Below are 18798 nucleotides of genomic sequence, written 5' to 3'. Positions count from 1 at the left end.
TCAATGGCAAAAATTAATCTAAAACCTAGTCTGAAAGAATAATTAACAGTGTGGTATTGACATAAGGTAAAACAAATAGGTCAATTAAATAGAATAGAATCCAGAAATAGAGCATACATATATGTTTACTTGCTTACAACAAAGATATCAAGGGAATTCAGTCAAGGATTAAATATTAATTAATTCATTCATTCATTCATGTTTGCAATACTGGAGAGTGAATCCAGGACCTTGCACATGCTAGACAAGCACTCTACCATTGAGTTAAATCTCTATCCCTTTTTATTTTATTTTGAGGAGCATCTTGGTAAGTTGTTAAGTTGCTCTGGGTGGCCTTAAACATGTGGTCATCCTGCCTTAGCAGGGTTTACAGACCTGCTTCATCATTCCTGGCTTAAATATACCTTTTAATTGTTGTTGGCTATTGAGATAGAGATTGAATTATGAACTGGCAAGGACACACATCACATTAAATATATAGAATATATATTTCTATATTGTTTTATATGACATAAGGATACTTAGAATTTTATTATATATTTTAATAAATCAAAAATTTTACTCTATCATGTGGTGTGAAAGCAAAAGAAGCATATGTACATCCTGTTACTGTAGTTGTATCTCTGATTGGTCCAATGCAAGCGCATATTCAACAAAGTTTTAGCAGTGTGTAGACTTGTCTGACTTTTTAATAGTTACTCTTTAAGTGTAAATACCAATAAAGATAGTTATTTTTAAAACATTGAAAAATGGAGAAATGACTGTAGTGTAGCAGTAATTTGGATGCACTTCTTTGTTACTTAAGCTGAATTTTTTTATTACTGAAATTATTTTTAAATTTTATTTTTCAGTGCTGGAGGTCAAACCCATGCCCCTCTCCCTGCCAGGCAAGCACTCTATTATTGATCTACACTCTTAACCCCTAGAAAAAAGTTTTTATTCAAAAATGCAGACAGTTTTTCCATATTCATAAGTGCACAGTGATTAGACATACCAAAGATATATATATTTTTGCTATGTTTTGGGTCTGAAATATTCTCCCAAAACACTTACCTATCAAAGGCTTGGTCCCCAGTGAGCAGTATTTACAGTGGGGCCTTTGAGAGGTGATTAGTTCATGTTTCTGACCTCATCAGTGGGTTAATCCATTGATGGATTATAGCTTAACAGGCTACTGGGAGGTAGTGGAAAACTTTAGGAGGTAGTCAGAGAAAGTGAGTCATTCGAGGCCTGGCTTGGAGGGTATATTTTGTTCCCAACCTTTACCTTTCTTGCTTCCTCTTTCTCCTTGCTTTCCAACCACCATGCAGGGAGCCACTTTTCTTCACCACATGGTCTTTACCATCAAGTTCACCCCTGCCACATGCCCAGAAACAAAGGAGCCACATAACTAAGGACTGAAATCTATGACATTAGGAACCAAAATAAGTCATTCCTCTTTTACATTGATCTTCTTAGATATTTTGTTAGAGTGACAGAAAGCTGACTTACATAGGCTTTTCAATACAAAATATTCAATTAAGATAAAAAAATTTTGTTACATCATTGATACTGAGCTACATCCTAGCCCATGTATGTATGTATGATATTTTGAGACAGGGTTTCACTAAGTCACAGTTTGTGCAGGCTGGGTTTCAACTAGCAAACCCTTGTGAATGCAATACACTGAACAGCTCTGACCCAGAATGCTAGCTGTATCCACAGACCCACCTGAGAGACCCTTCTGAAACTCACCCACAGAGCAGAGTAGCCTGAGGAAGTGGTTTTAAGTTATGCTATTAACCCTATATTCTTGTCCCAGCTGGTGGCAGTGGGTTTCCCTTGAGGGACTTCAGTGCTGTTTTGGGGCAGTTAGATTCTTACTCTTGTGGAGTTTAGAAAGTTTCAAGATATAGCTGAGTAGTTGGTAAGTTGGAGTAGAAGCTAAACTCACACAGAGGGAAAGTAAAATGCAGAAGCCATAGGTAAGCCAAAGTCATCATTAGCAGAAGCCATGAGCATAAGAGAGAATAGTAAAGCAGCTTATTGACAGAAGCGGGGAAATAAAGATGTAAGCCATGTTGGTAATGCTTGCACTGTGCTTACTGCTTGTCAGGGAATGTCGTGAGTGTTCTGCATACATTCTCATTTGAACCTTAATGTAAGGTAGGTACTTCTATTATTTCCATCTTTACAAATGAGAAAACTGAGATGAAAAAGCATTAAGCACTTAGATAATCTTGTGACAAGGCCCCTGGTTTAAGCCACTTTGCTGGCCCACTGCACTGCCTATCAGGAGAGGGGACTCCATTGTGGAGGTGGTTCACATGCTGAGTCACAGCCAGTTCAGGCCCAGCTGCACAGTTGTTCTTGTTTTCCCATGAGTCCTAGTTGTGTGACTTGTCCCGGGATTGTTGTAAAGTCTGACTCTACACCTGAGGAAATGCATGAGAACAAAGAAGATGGATGGCCAGCAGGAGGGAGAGTCATGATAAGAGTTGAAACTTAAAAAGTAAGCCATGAGATAGTGTTTAAACTTTGTTCCCAAAATAAAGAGTGTCACAAAGGTATTGTAAGCAAGGGCAGGAGGGAAATCAGGAGAGGATGAAGAATCATGACGAGACTTACACTTAGGAAGAACATCCTGGCTGCCTTTAAGGGGAGTAGTGGGAGGCTGAAGCAGTCCTGTAGATGGGGGATGACGACAGCCTGCATTAGGGAGGTTGGTATGGAGATAAAGACATGTGGACAAGTTTAAGAGATATTTAAGTGGGAAAATTCTAGAGTTGTTGACGTACAAGTTGTAAGGAGTGAGGGAAAGGAAGTCAAGAATGATAACCAGGGAAACTGGGTAGATGATGATGCCATTCTTGAGACAGAAAATATGATCAGACCCTATCAGGTAGGGCTGGCTCTGTGGGCTTTTGAAACCTATACTCTTAAGGGACCCATGCTTGGCCTAATGCTGCATGCTGCTACCTTGAAATTCATCATGACTTTTCAACAAAGAGCACCACATTTTGGTATTGTAGTAGACTGTACAAATTATGCAGCCCTTCCTGCCATCAGGCATTTGGGAATACAGCATCAAACCTCAGAGAAATAAGGATTTGAGTAGTATTCTCCAAAGTGTCTTTTCAAGGGAGTGTTCATGTATGTATGGGAATATACACAAAATGGGGCTCTATGTTCAAGTAAATGAAGAAATGCTAGGTTAAGTGAAGTTAAATAGTTTTTTTTAAAAACACAGAGTATCTCATAATTTTTAATATGATACTGAACTGTACATTAATAAAGAATACCTTGCTTTTTTTTTGAGGCGGCGTCTCTCCCTTTGTAGTTCAGGCTGGCCCTGAACTCACTATGTAGCCTAGGCTGGCCTCAAACTCAGTGATCCTCCTGCCTCAGCCTCCCGAGTGCTGGGATTACAGGCATGTGGCACCCCCCTCAACCCCCACAAGAATACCTTGTTTTGATCTCCATTCTTCCCCCAGAGCTTCAAAACCGTTGGAATTCCTAAGTGATAGGAGTATCTTTGCTATGCTAATGTGATGAGTCATATAGAGGAGAGTCTGGATAGCCTCAGAATGGAAAGTGGTCACAAGAAAGAACAGATGTGAGTAGAGGACTAGAAATTTCAGCTACCCTACCTCCAAGGACGCAAGGAGACTTGGGGGCTAGACACTGAGTTCAGTCACATGGCCAGTGATTTAATCCATCATGCTTTTGTGATGAAATCCCAGTAAAAGCTCTGGGCTCTAGTGCTCCCTGGAACTTTTTGTTTGAACACATTGATATGCTGATTCCACTTCACTTATAGGTAGTGTTTCTAAAAGTACCTCCTAGTAAGCAACCTGGACACAAATCTCCACCTCAGCACCCTAGGGAACCAGACATAGGGGAAGAGCACTCTGAGCCTCTAAGAAGGAAATAAAAATGCATAGTAGTTCCTGAATTTATTTGACAATGTTATCTCTTTCTATAACATCATGTGGAGTATGTTCCTGATTGTCTAGCAGAAGTATGCTTTTCAAAGCAAGTTGTCCTTGTTAAATGGGTTAAAATGTAACAATGTGCCTACTTATTTCTGGGGCTGCAGGACAATCACTTTATTTTTTCTCTAGGAGTGTGAGAACTTTTAAAAATATTACCAGGGAGGTATTCTTTTTACCCTATTAAACAGAATAAAAAATTTGAACAGAAAATTAAGTAACTTGCCCAAGACCAAAAGTGACAGAGACTGGATTCTTAATTCTAGATATTAAAACTTACTACAAAGCTACAAGTAATCAAGACAGTATATATTTAAAAAAAGACAGTATGGCACTGGCTTAAGGGCAGACATGTAGATCAATGGTGTAGAATAACTAACTGAGTGTACAAAAATAACAACCTTTATATTTGTGGTCAATTGACTTACAACAGGAACCAATGCAATTACTGGGGAAAGAACAGTATTTTTCAACAAATGGTGGAACAACTAGATAGCCACAATACCAAAAAAAAAAAAAAAAAGCTGCTATCACTATAAGCAAAATTAATTTGTAATAGGTTATAGATCCAAATATAAGAGCTGAGACTATAAAAAACTTAGAAGAAAACACAGGGGTTAAATCTTCATAACATTAAATTAGGCAAAGCCTTCCTAAATATAACACAAAAAGCACATACAGCAAAAGAAAAAAATAGACTTCATCAGACTAAATTGGATTTTATCACAGTTTCAAAACTTTTGTGCTACAAATGATATCAAGAAAGTAAAAAGACAACTCACAGAATGGGAAAAGATATACAACCAATAAGAGACTTGAACCCAGGATATATAAAAATTCTTAAAACTCATAAGCCAATTTAAAAAATGGCTGAAGTATTTGAATAGTTATTTCTCCAAAGAAGACATACAGTTGTCCAGTAAGCACTCAGTACATTGTTCATCATCATTAGCCTTCAAGGAAAGATCTAACGAAAGAAGAAGCAGAAGCAGAATAGAGAGGCCATAATGAAGGGGGCAAAATTTTGTGAGAAAGAAACAAATCAAAGTAAGGAAACAAGTAGATGACTTATTTTTGGAAAATGGCAGGATATTTCCTTAAGACAATAGGAAAAGACACTAATACAAAGACATGCAGAGGTGACAAAAGGAAATGTAATGGAGCTCTCTTCAGATGGTCTTAACCTTCACAGTAAGCATGAAGCACAGTTATCCAAAGAAAATGAAAAGTCAAACATTTTTATGAGCTCAAAAGTTTTAGTGAAACGTGAAATTTTAAAAAACTTTTCTTGCTGATAAAAAGTTATATGATGAGGGCCAGGGATTTAGCTAATTGGCACCTCTTCTACCTTGCAAGTGCAAGGTCCCGAGTTCAATCCCTGGTACTGGAAAAAAAAAGTTATATGATGCTTTTATAGAAAAATTTTTATAAGGCAATTGAAGAAAATGATGCTTGTAATCCTGTAACTCTAATATAATTACTGTCAAAGGACAAAATTATAACAAGTTAAAGATATTAATTGGCTTTATTTTCTATTCTGGAACCAGGCAACTCTTAATACCATAAAATAGAATAAGTGTTCCCAATACAAGAATTAAAAATAAAACCAATTAAAATCTTTAAGTTGTTTCATCCTTTGATGATACCATTAACATTCTGATAAATTTCCTTCTACTCTTTATGAAGTGTTTTTAAAAAATTTAATATACTCAAAGAACATTCATTAGTGTCTTGACTGTTTCTTTTTCTTTTTCCCTACGGATGAATCTTTCCCTCTTGTTTCTCCTCTGCCTCACCTTGGTGGTATGCAACTTTAACACAGCAGTCATTTTAAGATACTGCATAAAATTTACACATAAATTTATCACAAAGAATAAATCTCAAGGATGGAATTTTCCAATATTATTAATATCTCTAGTAAAATATTTTCATATGTATTCTGGATTTTTTTTAGAATAAACTCACAGAATTGCTCAGTCAGGGATTACATGTAATTTTTGCCTTTTTATAGATTTTCTTAATTCAAGTTCATATTTGGGAAATGTTTTATCTCACCAATAGCTAAAACAAGAACAAGATATGATTTTTGGCCTACCATCAATATGGCCTACCAAATTAGCCAAAAATAAATATACAATATAATCTAGTAGTAGAATACAAAATTGATGTCAGTAAATTATCATGTTTTTTGTTTTTGTTTTTGTTTTTGTTTGTACCTAGAGATTGAAGAGATATAGATATAGATCTCCAGCCCTCTTTATTCATTTTAAAAATTTTGAGACAGGATCTTGCTAAGTCACTAAGTTTCTCAGGCTGGGCTTGAACTTGCAATCCTCCTGCCTCAGCCTCCCAGAGTGCTGGGATTACAGGTGTGTATCACCATGCCCAGCTGTAGTTACCATGAATTTTTATGAAACAATTTGACAGACTATATCAAGGGCCATAAACACTTTTATGGGGCTGAGGATGTAACTCAGTGGCACCTCGCCTGCCTGGCAAGCACAAGGTCCTGAGTTCAATCCCCAGTACTGCAGAAAAATAAATAATAAAATAAAATAAACACGTTTATGCCTGGGTTGCAACATACTTAAGAGATATTGCCAAATTAGAGAATGTTCAGTAAAGAGGTGGTCTGCTTAAATGTTCAGTGTGGTATGACCATCATAATATTAGCAAACAAGAAATTGCATTACAAAATCTATGTTTAATAAAGAAATATGAGATCTATGTTTTCATAAAAAACAGTGAAAACTAACAAGAAAATTTCGAAAAATACAAAATTTGGACATATAGATGAAATTTCTGACTTCAAATTCTGGACCAAATGGAGATTTTTATTATTTATTGAAAATGAAAATGTGAAACTGGATGCAATGGTACAAGCTTGTAGTCTCAACTTACTTGAGAGGCTGAGGCAGGAGGATCACAACTTTGATGATAGCCTGGGCCATTTAGCAATGCCCTGTCACAAAACAGAAATTTTAAAAGGAGTTGGAGACTAATTTAGTGGTAGAGCACTTGCCTAGCTTGCCTGAGGCCCTGGGTTTCATCTCCAATACCAGAAGGAGGAGGAGGAAGGAAGGAAGAAAATGTCGGTAGGTTCTAATTGCACCATTGCCCAGGGTCTCAGGGGTGGGTCTCTGGAGGCAGAGGAGGTGTTGAGGAATAAGAAGTTAATGAGCGAGCCAACATTTTAGTGGGGAGTGGGTTTGGCTTTTGTTTTAGTGGTACTGGGGATCAAACCAGGGAAAGCAGAGCTACATCTCTAGCCTTTTATTTTTGTGTTTTGAGGCAGGGGTTCTCTAAATTACCCAGGCTGGCCCTCTGAACTCTACTTTTGTATTTTCCATTTATAAATCAAATATAACAGTATTTAAGGTATACAAACTTTGAATACATATGCAAAAATTAAAAAATAAAACATTATTTTATATATATGTGCTGTTTAATTTTACATGGCAATTTGGCTAGGCTATACCATCCAATTACCCAATCAAGCATCAGTCATGTTGCTGTGATGGCATTTTGCAGATGTGGTTAACATCTATAGCCAATTCACTTTAAAGCAAAGAGACTACCCGTCATAATGTGAACAGGCCTTATCCAATCACTGAAAGGCCTTAAAAGCAAACAATGAGATTTCTCAGACAGAAAGGAATTATACTCAAGACTGCAGCCTTGGCTCTTGCTTTCACCCATGTTGGCATGGCTTGCCCTACAGATTTCAGACTTGCCTATCCCTACAATCTCTTTAGTCAGTTTCTTGAAATCTGTCTCTCTCCCTCCAGCCCTGCGTCCCTCTCAAATCTTAATACAATGAGTTTTTAAAATAAGCTATTTTAGGGGTGGGATTTAGCTCAGTGATTCTGCCACTTGCCTTGCAAGTGCAAGGTCTGGAGTTCGACCCCTGGTACCAAAAAATATAAAATAAGCTATCTTATTTATTGAAACCAAAAGGCCCAATGCAAGTCATAACTCATTCATATAAAAAACTTAATCCTAAAGTATTTAAGTACAAGTGAACATTTAATTTTTTACAATATTCATTGTCTATTAAATAAGTCAATAAAAATAAAACAATTCTGGCACTCAATAACCATCTAGTTATACTATAAAGAATTGTTACTGTGGTAGCTGGAGTTGCAGCTCAGTGATAGAGTGCTTGCCTACCATACGCAAATCCTTGGCTTACATTTTAAGGTTGCTTAAGGAATTGGTTACATAGGTGTCAGATGACTAAAAAGTGAAAAAAGGACACAAAGGTAAATGAAGATAATGCAGCACATCCTACTGTGAATACCTGGCAGGAAGCATATGTGTACACAATGTAGATACCCTGGACAAAGGGATGATTCATTTTCTGGGTAAGAGGGAGCAGGTGATTTAAGATTTCATCATGCTACTCAGAATACTGTGCAATTTAAAACTTTTGAATTGTTTATTTCTGGAATTTTCCACTAATATTTTTGAACCTCGGTTGACCCAAAATAACTCAACTGAAACTGTGGAAAGTGAAGCTTCAGCTGAGAGGGAACTACTGTATTTGCAGAAGCTACCATGCCTAGGATGGGAGAACAAAGCAGAAGCTAGAAGCTTGGAGGAGGGGCCTTTCAGGACTGGGACACAGATTTGTGAATAGGAGGAGTCGCCTGGCTAATGTTGGTGTTTTTAAGGTGATGTAATGTTGCTGGCTGTAGAACCGCTACAAAATAGTTGGGTCAGATGTGGCTGCCACATTGGAGTACTATTGTGGAGGTAATGCTGATCAGAACACTCCACAAACAAGAGGAATACTATTCCCTTCTTTTTCTGTCCTAGAATCCTCTCTGTAGCATCCCCTGTTGGTTGAGGGTAAAATGACTTACTCAGTGCTATATGACGTTCCTTCTCTACCATTTATAATTGTGAATACAACACTATATTTTTTAATTTCTACAGATCTATGAATTGGAACACAAAGGAAAAAAAATGCTTGTGCCTATTGAGAAACACTTTACTATGGAAGAATCTATTGCTTTTTGTGCTCTCTGAGAAGGATTTGACAACTTGACAAATCTTCTTAAGTACTTCTGCTGCTCAAATCTAACCAGAACTCCAAAAAGATATTGTCTTCCAATCTTGAGAGTGGAACACAAATCTTTCTAGCATTTTGCATAGTTGCTGTGAGGATGTAGAGCAAGAGACATGAAGAAGTGACGCCGTGGGGCCTCATCAATGTTAATAATAGGAGCAGACATTTAAGGTTAGAGGTTGTACTATGCCCATCCTGATGGCAGGATCCCAAGTGCCAAACATACACTTTAATGTGTGTGTGTGTGTGTGTGTGTGTGTGTATTCAGGTGTGCAGGATTTGCTGTGCCGAACAAATGTAAAACACAGAGCCCTGGCAGGGATATTTTTTTGTCTAATCCTGCTTGCCTGTAACCCAACACTGTGGGACACTAATGCCCTACAGGGAGAAATTGTGGGACCAAAATGACTCCATTTTGGAGCCGTCTCCTTTGTTCTCTCAAATTTGTGCTTAAACTAGGAATTCACCACTTGAAATTCCTGAGTTTATTACCCAACCACCTGTGTACCCGGGGAGAGAGCGTTCCAGGCACACTATCTGTAGGATAAGCAGTTAATGAGCTGACTGTCCACACAAGATAGATGCGGCCATTAGTGGGTCTGCTAACGATCAGTATGTAACAACCGGCCGTTAATCTTTGCCCCTTTTCTCCCTCACAAAAACCAATACGTAATCCCCTTCGACCCCCAAAGCCTAGCCAACCAAAACCCTACACTTCATATGTATTGAGTATTAACCAATCACCTGGCTGCTAATAACCAAAGCTTGTTGTATTCTCAATAAAAACCCTGCTAGTTAGGGACTCAGGGCTCTCAATCTCGATCCGCTGTGTCGGTGACAGTTGAGAGTCCCTGCTTAAGCTTGAATAAACGACCCTTGTGTGCTTACATCGGAAACGGCCTCCTGGTGGTCTCTGGGACTTCACAATCTGGGCACAACATTTGGGGGCTCGTCCGGGATCCCAAGACCTTCAGGACTCCCGTACCGGAGGGTCAATGCCGGCTGGTGAGTGTTTTTTGTGTTTGTAAAGTCTGGGCCTATTTTCTGGGAAGGTCGGCAGACGGTCTAGGCGGACGCGCTGCAAGGGCCGCCGACCCGGGATCCTGGAAGACGTTCCGGATTCCGCTGGTGGGGACGGAGTGCCCCAAGAGTACGAGTCAGTGAGACTCCTGGAGGGATGGTGCGGGTCGCTCCCGCGGCACGGCAGGAGGCCGTCGTCCCATTTGCATTGCCTCCGATCAGGCGGAGGGCGGTTTTGTCTCGCGTGTTTTTTTCTGTTGTGTTTGTCTGTGTGTTGTACTGACTTGGACTGAGACGATGGGACAGACTGTGACTACCCCTCTTTCCCTCATGAAAGATCATTTCAAGGAAGTTAGGGAGAGCGCTCGTAACCTAAGTTTAAAAATTAAAAAGGCTAGGTTCATCACCCTCTGTAGCTCGGAGTGGCCCACCCTTGGGGTAGGATGGCCCCCCGAGGGAACTTTTGATTTGCAAATTATACGCAGAGTTCGTAAAGCCATCCTTCATCCCGACCAGGTACCCTACATTGCCATTTGGAAATTTCTGATCTCTAACCCACCCCCATGGGTTAAGCCTTTTTTGCCTTCACAGCAACAGCAGCCAGAGTTAATCCTGACAGCCAGTAAGAAGACTCCTAGAGGACGCGATGACGAGGAGCAGACTGAAACCAAGCCGACCGCGCCACTCTACCCTGTCCTCCAGGGAGGGACCGAAGAAGATCTTATTTTCCCTCCCCCTTACTCTCTCCCCTCTCTTCCGCAACAGCAGGCTGAAAGAAATGACCCAGTCCCAGCCGGGGCTAGGGAGAAAGAGCCCGCCCCGGGTGCTGGCAACCGTAATGGTCCCGCCCAAAATACTCGTCACCGGCGCGCCGCCTCGCCGGCAGGACCAGCAGACTCTACTGTTTGTCCGCTGCGAGCGATAGGGCCCCCTGATGAGCATGGGAACCAGCCTCACCATTACTGGCCCTTTGCTACAAGTGATCTTTATAATTGGCGCCGACAACATGCCAATTTCTCTGATAACCCTAGAGATTTGATTAACCTGTTAGAAACTGTTTTGTTTACCCATCAGCCCACTTGGGATGACTGTCAACAGCTTCTGCAGGTCCTGTTCACCACTGAGGAACGAGAGAGGATCCAGAATGAGGCCAGGAAATTGGTTCCTGGTGACAATGGTCAACCCACCACCAATGCTGACACTATCAACACTTCTTTTCCTCTGTCCCGACCCAACTGGGACTTCAACACGGTGGAAGGTAAGGAGAGGCTTCGGGTCTATCGCCAGGCTCTATTAAAAGGTCTGAAAGCAGCAGCGAGGAAGCCTACAAATTTGGCTAAGGTAGGGGATGTACAACAAAAGTTAGATGAAAGCCCTGCTGCTTTCCTAGAAAAAAATTCAGGAAGCTTTTCGTAGGTACACTCCTATGGACCCAGAAGCAATTGAGACAAAGGCAGCTATAATAATACATTTTGTCAACCAGGCGGCGCCAGACATTAAGAGAAAGTTACAGAAAGTAGATAGGTTAAGAGAAAAGAGTATTCAGGACTTAGTGACAGTGGCAGAGAAAGTGTATAACAATAGAGAAACCGCAGAGGAGAAACGAGAAAAAGCTGATGACCGCCAGACCCGGAACTTAGCTCGGATCCTTCTGGCTGCCACTGAGGGAGAACAGAAGGAACGTGAACGTAGACTAAGAAAGATTGCGGTGGAAGGAGAAAACAAAGAGAGACGCAGAGAGCGCCCCCAGTTGGGGAAAAAATCAATGTGCTCATTGCAAAGAGTATGGACACTGGGCCAGAGACTGTCCCAAAAAGAAACAACAGGAAGGACGCCCCAAGGCCCCTATCCTGGCTATGGATAAATTAAATGATTAGGGGGGACGGGGTTCGGCACCCCTCCCCGAGCCCAGGGTAACCCTAAAAGTGGAGGGGAGACCTATCGAGTTCCTAGTGGATACAGGGGCTCAACATTCAGTCCTACTTAAACCATGTGGCCATGTTTCTGATAAGACCTCCTGGGTTCAAGGAGCTACAGGCATGAAAAAGTATTCATGGACAACCCAAAGAACAGTAGACTTGGGAGTGGGCCAAGTAACCCACTCATTTATGATTATACCAGACTGCCCCTACCCCTTATTGGGAAGAGACTTACTTACTAAATTAGGGGCTCAAATTCATTTCCAACCCGGGGGCACAAAAGTCCTTAATCAAGAGGGAAGGCCCATTCAGGTACTAACCATAAACCTAGAAGATAAATATCTGCTACATCAGAAGAGGGCCCCTCCTGATCCTGACATGGAACAATGGCTCATCATGTTCCCACAAGCATGGGCAGAGACTGGAGGCATGGGGTTAGCTGCACACAGAGCACCAGTGTTTGTAGAAATAAAACCTGGGGCAGATCCTGTACAAGTTCGCCAATATCCTATGCCCCTAGAGGCCCAGAAGGGAATAACTCCACACATCAGGAGGTTGCTTGCTCAGGGGATTCTTAGGCCTTGTCAATCAGCCTGGAACACCCCCTTGTTGCCAGTGCGAAAACCTCATTCTAATGACTATCGGCCAGTGCAGGATCTCCGAGAAGTGAACAAGAGGGTTATGGACATCCACCCCACAGTGCCTAATCCATACACCCTTTTGAGTTCACTTTCCCCGAGCCATCGATGGTACACAGTCTTGGATCTCAAAGATGCTTTTTTTAGCCTTCCGCTAGCACCCAAAAGCCAACACATCTTTACATTTGAATGGAGTGACCCAGAACAAGGCCTCAACGGACAGCTGACATGGACCCGATTACCCCAAGGATTCAAAAACTCTCCCACCATCTTCGACGAGGCCCTACATGAAGACCTGGGTGAGTTTCGCCTCCAGAACCCCCAACTAACTCTGTTACAATATGTAGATGACCTCCTCATAGCAGCTGAAACGCGGAAAGACTGCCTAAGTGGAACCAAGAGACTCTTGATAGTCATAGGAGAACTGGGGTACCGGGCGTCCGCCAAAAAGGCCCAGATCTGCAAACCCGAGGTAAGCTACTTGGGGTACATGCTTAGGGAAGGGCAGAGATGGCTGTCGGATGCTAAAAAAGAGACAGTTCTTAAGATACCCACACCAGATTCTCCTCGGAAAGTCAGAGAGTTCTTGGGATCGGCGGGCTTCTGCCGCCTATGGATACCGGGGTTCACAGAGCTCGCAAGGCCCCTTTACGAGGCAACCAAAGACAATCAGGCTTTTCAATGGACAGAAAAGCTACAAAAATCTTTCGATCAAATTAAAACAGCCTTGCTGACGGCACCAGCCTTGGGCTTGCCCGATATTACTAAGCCATTCCACCTTTACATTGATGAAAACAAAGGAGTCGCTAAGGGCATCCTGGTCCAGCATCTAGGGCCATGGCGCCGCCCAGTGGCGTACCTATCAAAAAGACTTGATCCAGTTGCATCAGGATGGCCCCCGTGTCTAAGAATGATTGCAGCAGTGGCTCTAATGGTCAAAGATGCTGACAAGTTGACATTAGGCCAAGAACTGTGCGTGACCACCCCTCACGCTATTGAGGGAGTCCTAAAACAGCCTCCGGATCGATGGCTCAGTAATGCTCGCCTGACCCACTACCAGAGCTTACTCCTAAATCCAACCCAAGTTGTCTTTCAGGCCCCGGCTGCTTTGAACCCAGCCACACTGTTGCCAGACCCGAACTTGGAGGCTCCGCTTCACGACTGCACAGACATCCTAGCCCAGGTACATGGAATTCGAGCAGATCTGAGTGACCAACCATGGCCAGATACAGATGATACCTGGTACACTGATGGGAACAGCTTTGTTCGTAATGGCCGCAGGTATGCAGGAACAGCAGTGGTGACAGAGACTGAGGTCATTTGGACAGAACCATTGCCCACCGGGACCTCAGCACAACGGGCGGAGCTCATAGCTCTGACCAAGACATTGACTCTAGGACGGGGCCAAAAGTTAAATATATACACAGATAGCCGGTATGCCTTTGCCACTGCACACGTCCATGGGGCCATCTACAAAGAAAGGAGACTCCTGACAGCTGAAGAAAAGACTATTAAAAACAAAGAAGAGATCCTTGCCCTCTTAACAGCCCTCTGGCTACCTAAAAAATTAGCCATTATCCATTGCCCAGGACACCAAAAAGGCGACACTCCAATTGCCAGAGGAAATAATTTGGCTGACCAGACAGCCCGAGAAATAGCCTTAAAGATTAATCTGACACTGGCCACTCAGCTGCCCGATCCGGGAAGTGCAGCCCTACCAAAAAAAAACCCCAGTACACTGAAGAAGATTTAAATTGGATAAAACAATTACCTATGCCTCAGTGCCTCAACGGGTGGTAGAAATCTTCTGATTATAAAGTCATCTTGCCTAAAGCGCTGGGAGAACAAGTTCTCTCCAAGATGCACCGGACCACCCACATGGGCACTCGAAAAATGCAAGATCTCCTGAGACATGCTGAAATTAAGATCCGTGATGCTAATTCTAAAATTGAACATATTGTTGCTACCTGCAAAGCCTGTCAATTGACAAATGCCACCCACAATAGGGCCAACCCAGGAAATAGGCTGAGGAAAAGCCGACCTGGAGCCTATTGGGAATTGGACTTCACCGAGGTAAAACCTGAAAGGTATGGTTATAAATACTTGTTAGTTTTTGTAGACACTTTTTCAGGATGGACAGAAGCGTTTCCTACCAAACATGAAACAGCGCGAAGTGTGACTAAGAAACTGCTAGAAGACATCCTGCCAAGGTATGGTTTTCCAGTAATGCTAGGATCAGATAATGGACCCGCCTTTATTTCCAAGGTGAGTCAAACCCTAGCACAGATATTGGGGACGGATTGAAAATTACATTGTGCATACAGACCCCAAAGTTCAGGACAGGTAGAGAGGATAAATAGAACATTAAAAGAGACCTTAACTAAATTAACCTTAGAGACTGGCGGTGACTGGGTGACTCTCCTTCCCTTCGCCCTCTATAGGGTACACAATTCACCCTATAAGATGGGATTAACTCCCTTTGAAATCATGTTTGGAATTCCCCCTCCCATTATTCCCAACCTTCAATCAAATGTGCTTGTTAAATTTGATGACCAAAAGTTGTTACTTTCTTTAAAAAGCCTCCAAAGTGTGCATGAGGATATCTGGCCTAAATTAGAAGCCTTATATCAAACTGGACCGCCTCCCGAGCCCCATCGCTATCGACCAGGAGACTGAGTCTTCGTCCGGAGACACCGACAAAAGGACCTTGAGCCCCGTTGAAAAGGACCCTACGTCACAGTCCTGACCACGCCCACCGCTCTCAAGGTCGACGGGATTGCCTCGTGGGTGCACTACACCCACGTTCGCCTTGCAGATCCTCACGCTGTCCTAGAGGACTTCGTTCCATCATGGCAGGTGTCCAAAGACCAAGACAATCCCCTCAAACTCAAGCTGCGTCGACGGTCATGATTGTGGTAACTGTACTTTTGACACCGATTTTAGGAGGACAGAACCCACATGCTCCCCTAAATTTAACCTGGATGATCATCAATACCGCCACAGGTGACATTATTAACAGCTCGTCCAAAGTGAGCCCACCATTAACCTGGTGGCCTGCTCTAGAGTTTGATCTCTGTCGGCTAGCCACTGGCAGCTGGGATATCGGACACTGGAGCCTAGAGTCACGGGGAAGGCCTGAATGTGGGGAAACAAAAAAGGGGTGTACCCTCCCCCCGGTCAATTCACAAACACCGGGTTACAACCATGTAATTCGCAGGGCAATATTACGAGACACCCCCTTCTACAGGGAGGACTCTGCGTTGCCTTAGGTAAAAAATGTTGCTTCTATGTAGATCATTCAGGAGTGGTCAAAGAGTCCATGGCTAAAGTTAGGGAGGGCATCGCCAAACGTAAGCGAGAAAGAGAACTATCTCAAAACTGGTTCGAATCTTGGTTTAATTCTTCCCCTTGGCTAACTACCCTAATCTCTACCCTGCTAGGCCCCTTGCTTATCGTGTTACTACTGTTGACCTTTAGACCTTGTATACTCAATAGACTAGTTTCGTTCATCAAAAAACGAATTAACGCTGTTCAGTTAATGGTGCTCAGGTCCCAATACCAGCCAATTCCTACCGACTTGATAAAATTAACCCCCAGAGGCCCATGATTGGCCCTCTATAGCATCATGAGAAGGGGGGAATGTGGGACCAAAATGACTCCATTTTGGAGCCGTCTCCTTTGTTCTCTCAAATTTGTGCTTAAACTAGGAATTCACCACTTGAAATTCCTGAGTTTATTACCCAACCACCTGTGTACCCGGGGAGAGAGCGTTCCAGGCACACTATCTGTAGGATAAGCAGTTAATGAGCTGACTGTCCACACAAGATAGATGCGGCCATTAGTGGGTCTGCTAACGATCAGTATGTAACAACCGGCCGTTAATCTTTGCCCCTTTTCTCCCTCACAAAAACCAATACGTAATCCCCTTCGACCCCCAAAGCCTAGCCAACCAAAACCCTACACTTCATATGTATTGAGTATTAACCAATCACCTGGCTGCTAATAACCAAAGCTTGTTGTATTCTCAATAAAAACCCTGCTAGTTAGGGACTCAGGGCTCTCAATCTCGATCCGCTGTGTCGGTGACAGTTGAGAGTCCCTGCTTAAGCTTGAATAAACGACCCTTGTGTGCTTACATCGGAAACGGCCTCCTGGTGGTCTCTGGGACTTCACAATCTGGGCACAACAAAATTTTGATCAATAAAAGATGGAAGCCAATGGATAAATTCTTCCTTCTTTCTCCTTGCCCTCAAGGCTGAGGTGCCAGTTACGTGGTTTGCCAGGGGCACAATCTCATGGTTTGGGCAATCAGTTGTACTTATTGCTGGCCAGTTTCATAGGTCATCTCACTGTGGTTTGTTCTCCTTCCTGACCTCACTGTCCTTGGGGCTCACTCCTGCTCCTTGGGGTCACATGTTCTGTAAAGGTCTCCACAGATCAGCCCTTACCTTCAAGCTCTCTTTTGCTAGGATCCTTGGCTAAGATGCTGGAAGAGTATTTCTATTTTAGTTAAGAAAAGTACAATTAGTTCTCTAAGACAAGATTGAGACCACAGTAAAGAAAGAGAGGTACCTTTGTTTCAAAATTTAAGGAGGCATTTATTCCCAGGGTGGTGCAAGGAAAGGAATGGCCATCAAAAGGTGTGCCTCCTTAAATTTTGCAGCCCAGGTGCTCTATTTATTACCTCACTGTCCTTTGGCCTCTCTCTGAAATCATTCTGTTCTGGTTAAAGGGTGTCAATCAATCACTCTTGTACTTGGAGTATCAATCAATTGAAAATAAATATAATAAATCAATATAACAGAAACTTTAATATTAGCTTGGCAGTGCCAAATAACTCCAAAACAGACTCCCTACTAAATTGTCTTGGAGGATGTAGAACTTGCTCTGTAATTTTCCTCAAATCCACCTTGGTGACATTTCTGAGTGAGTTTCTATAAATAGACATACAAATTTATCAGTGTTTTTTAGCTAATGTATTTTCCTCTCATTAGGCTTGTAGTACAGATAAAGGAGTTAATCATTCACAGGTTGTGGTACTTTGTTATTGTTGACTCTAAAATGTCTTTTAGGCATTAGTGCACAGTCTTCTTGTTAATGTCACTGGATTTTTTTCCCCCAGTTTTTATGCTTTCTTTTCTAATTAGTAATTTCTCCTAATTGTATAAAATATTGGAAGTTTAGTAAAATATAAAAATACTTATAGTCTACACACAAATGGTACTATTGTTAACATTTTTATAACTCCTTTCTAGGACTTTTTCTGTGTATTTTTTTATTCCATTAAGTTTATTGGTACATTTTAGGTATATATTATGATCACATTCATCATTGGAAATCTACCTGTACATGATATATCTTGGTTCTTGTTTTCTCCCCATTCCCCTTCCTTCCCTTCCACCCCTACCCCCATTTACAAAAACTTTGTTTCCTTTTTTCCTTCTTTTCTCATATTTTTTCCTTCCCTTCTTAAGGACTTTTCCTGTGTATTTTATGTTTTAGGGTATATTACGTATATTATATATTATGTATAGGCCATGATTTTTTTGTTGAAGATTCTATCATGATCATTTTGTAATGCCACTAAAATTATTAGTAAAATTTTAAGATGGAAACAACTTGATTTTGGCAATAAAAATAATATATATGATTATTGTAAAAAATTTGCTAATATAGAAAAATGTTAAGAATAAAATAAAAATCAGGTATAATTCCATATCCTAAATACGTACTGCTAGTATTTTATAAAATATCCTTGTGGCAGATTATATGCACAAAGTTCTACAATTATTTATTCCCTTTGCCATTTCCACACGTCTTCATAATGTGATTTGGTAGTTCCTTCCATCAAGTAATGGTGTCTGTTTCTTCTCCTTTGAGTCTAAGCCAGCCTTGTGACTAACTTTGGCAAATAGAATGTGGTAGAAACAACATGGCAGTTACCGGCTCAGGATTCACCCTTGTGCTCAGAACCCTGGCAGATGCCCCATCAACCAGCCTAGCCTAGTTTCTTGGGGCCTGAGAGACCAAGTGGAGAGAGATGAGCTGTTTCAGCTGAAGCCAGTCTGTTTCTAGCCTACCACCTGCTGACCACAAATACAGGAGTGACCCTAAGGCCAGAAGAACTGTCCAACTGAACCCAATCCAAATTACTTCCCTGCAAGATGATAAGCAAAAGA

At 41.8% G+C, this 18798-nt stretch overlaps 1 protein-coding gene across 1 annotated transcript in view; it reads left to right on the top strand.

Moving 5' to 3' along the window:
• The window catches only part of LOC147824575 (uncharacterized), a 121445-nt gene extending 104925 nt beyond the window's left edge, over window positions 1-16520 (top strand). Inside the window, 4 exon segments of the mRNA XM_087189418.1 lie at window positions 8910-11454; window positions 11456-11770; window positions 11802-14348; window positions 14351-16520. Of these exon segments, the coding sequence (XP_087045544.1) occupies window positions 10360-11454; window positions 11456-11770; window positions 11802-14348; window positions 14351-15529 (5136 nt within the window). The 5' untranslated portion in view covers window positions 8910-10359 and the 3' untranslated portion in view covers window positions 15530-16520.
• Window positions 16521-18798: the final 2278 nt, after the last annotated feature.

Source organism: Heterocephalus glaber, unplaced genomic scaffold (genome assembly GCF_053883595.1).
Source record: "Heterocephalus glaber isolate CG9 unplaced genomic scaffold, H.glaber_assembly_v1.0 deba00001538, whole genome shotgun sequence".
Lineage (NCBI taxonomy): Eukaryota > Metazoa > Chordata > Mammalia > Rodentia > Bathyergidae > Heterocephalus > Heterocephalus glaber.
This window is presented reverse-complemented; position numbering and strand designations above follow the sequence as displayed.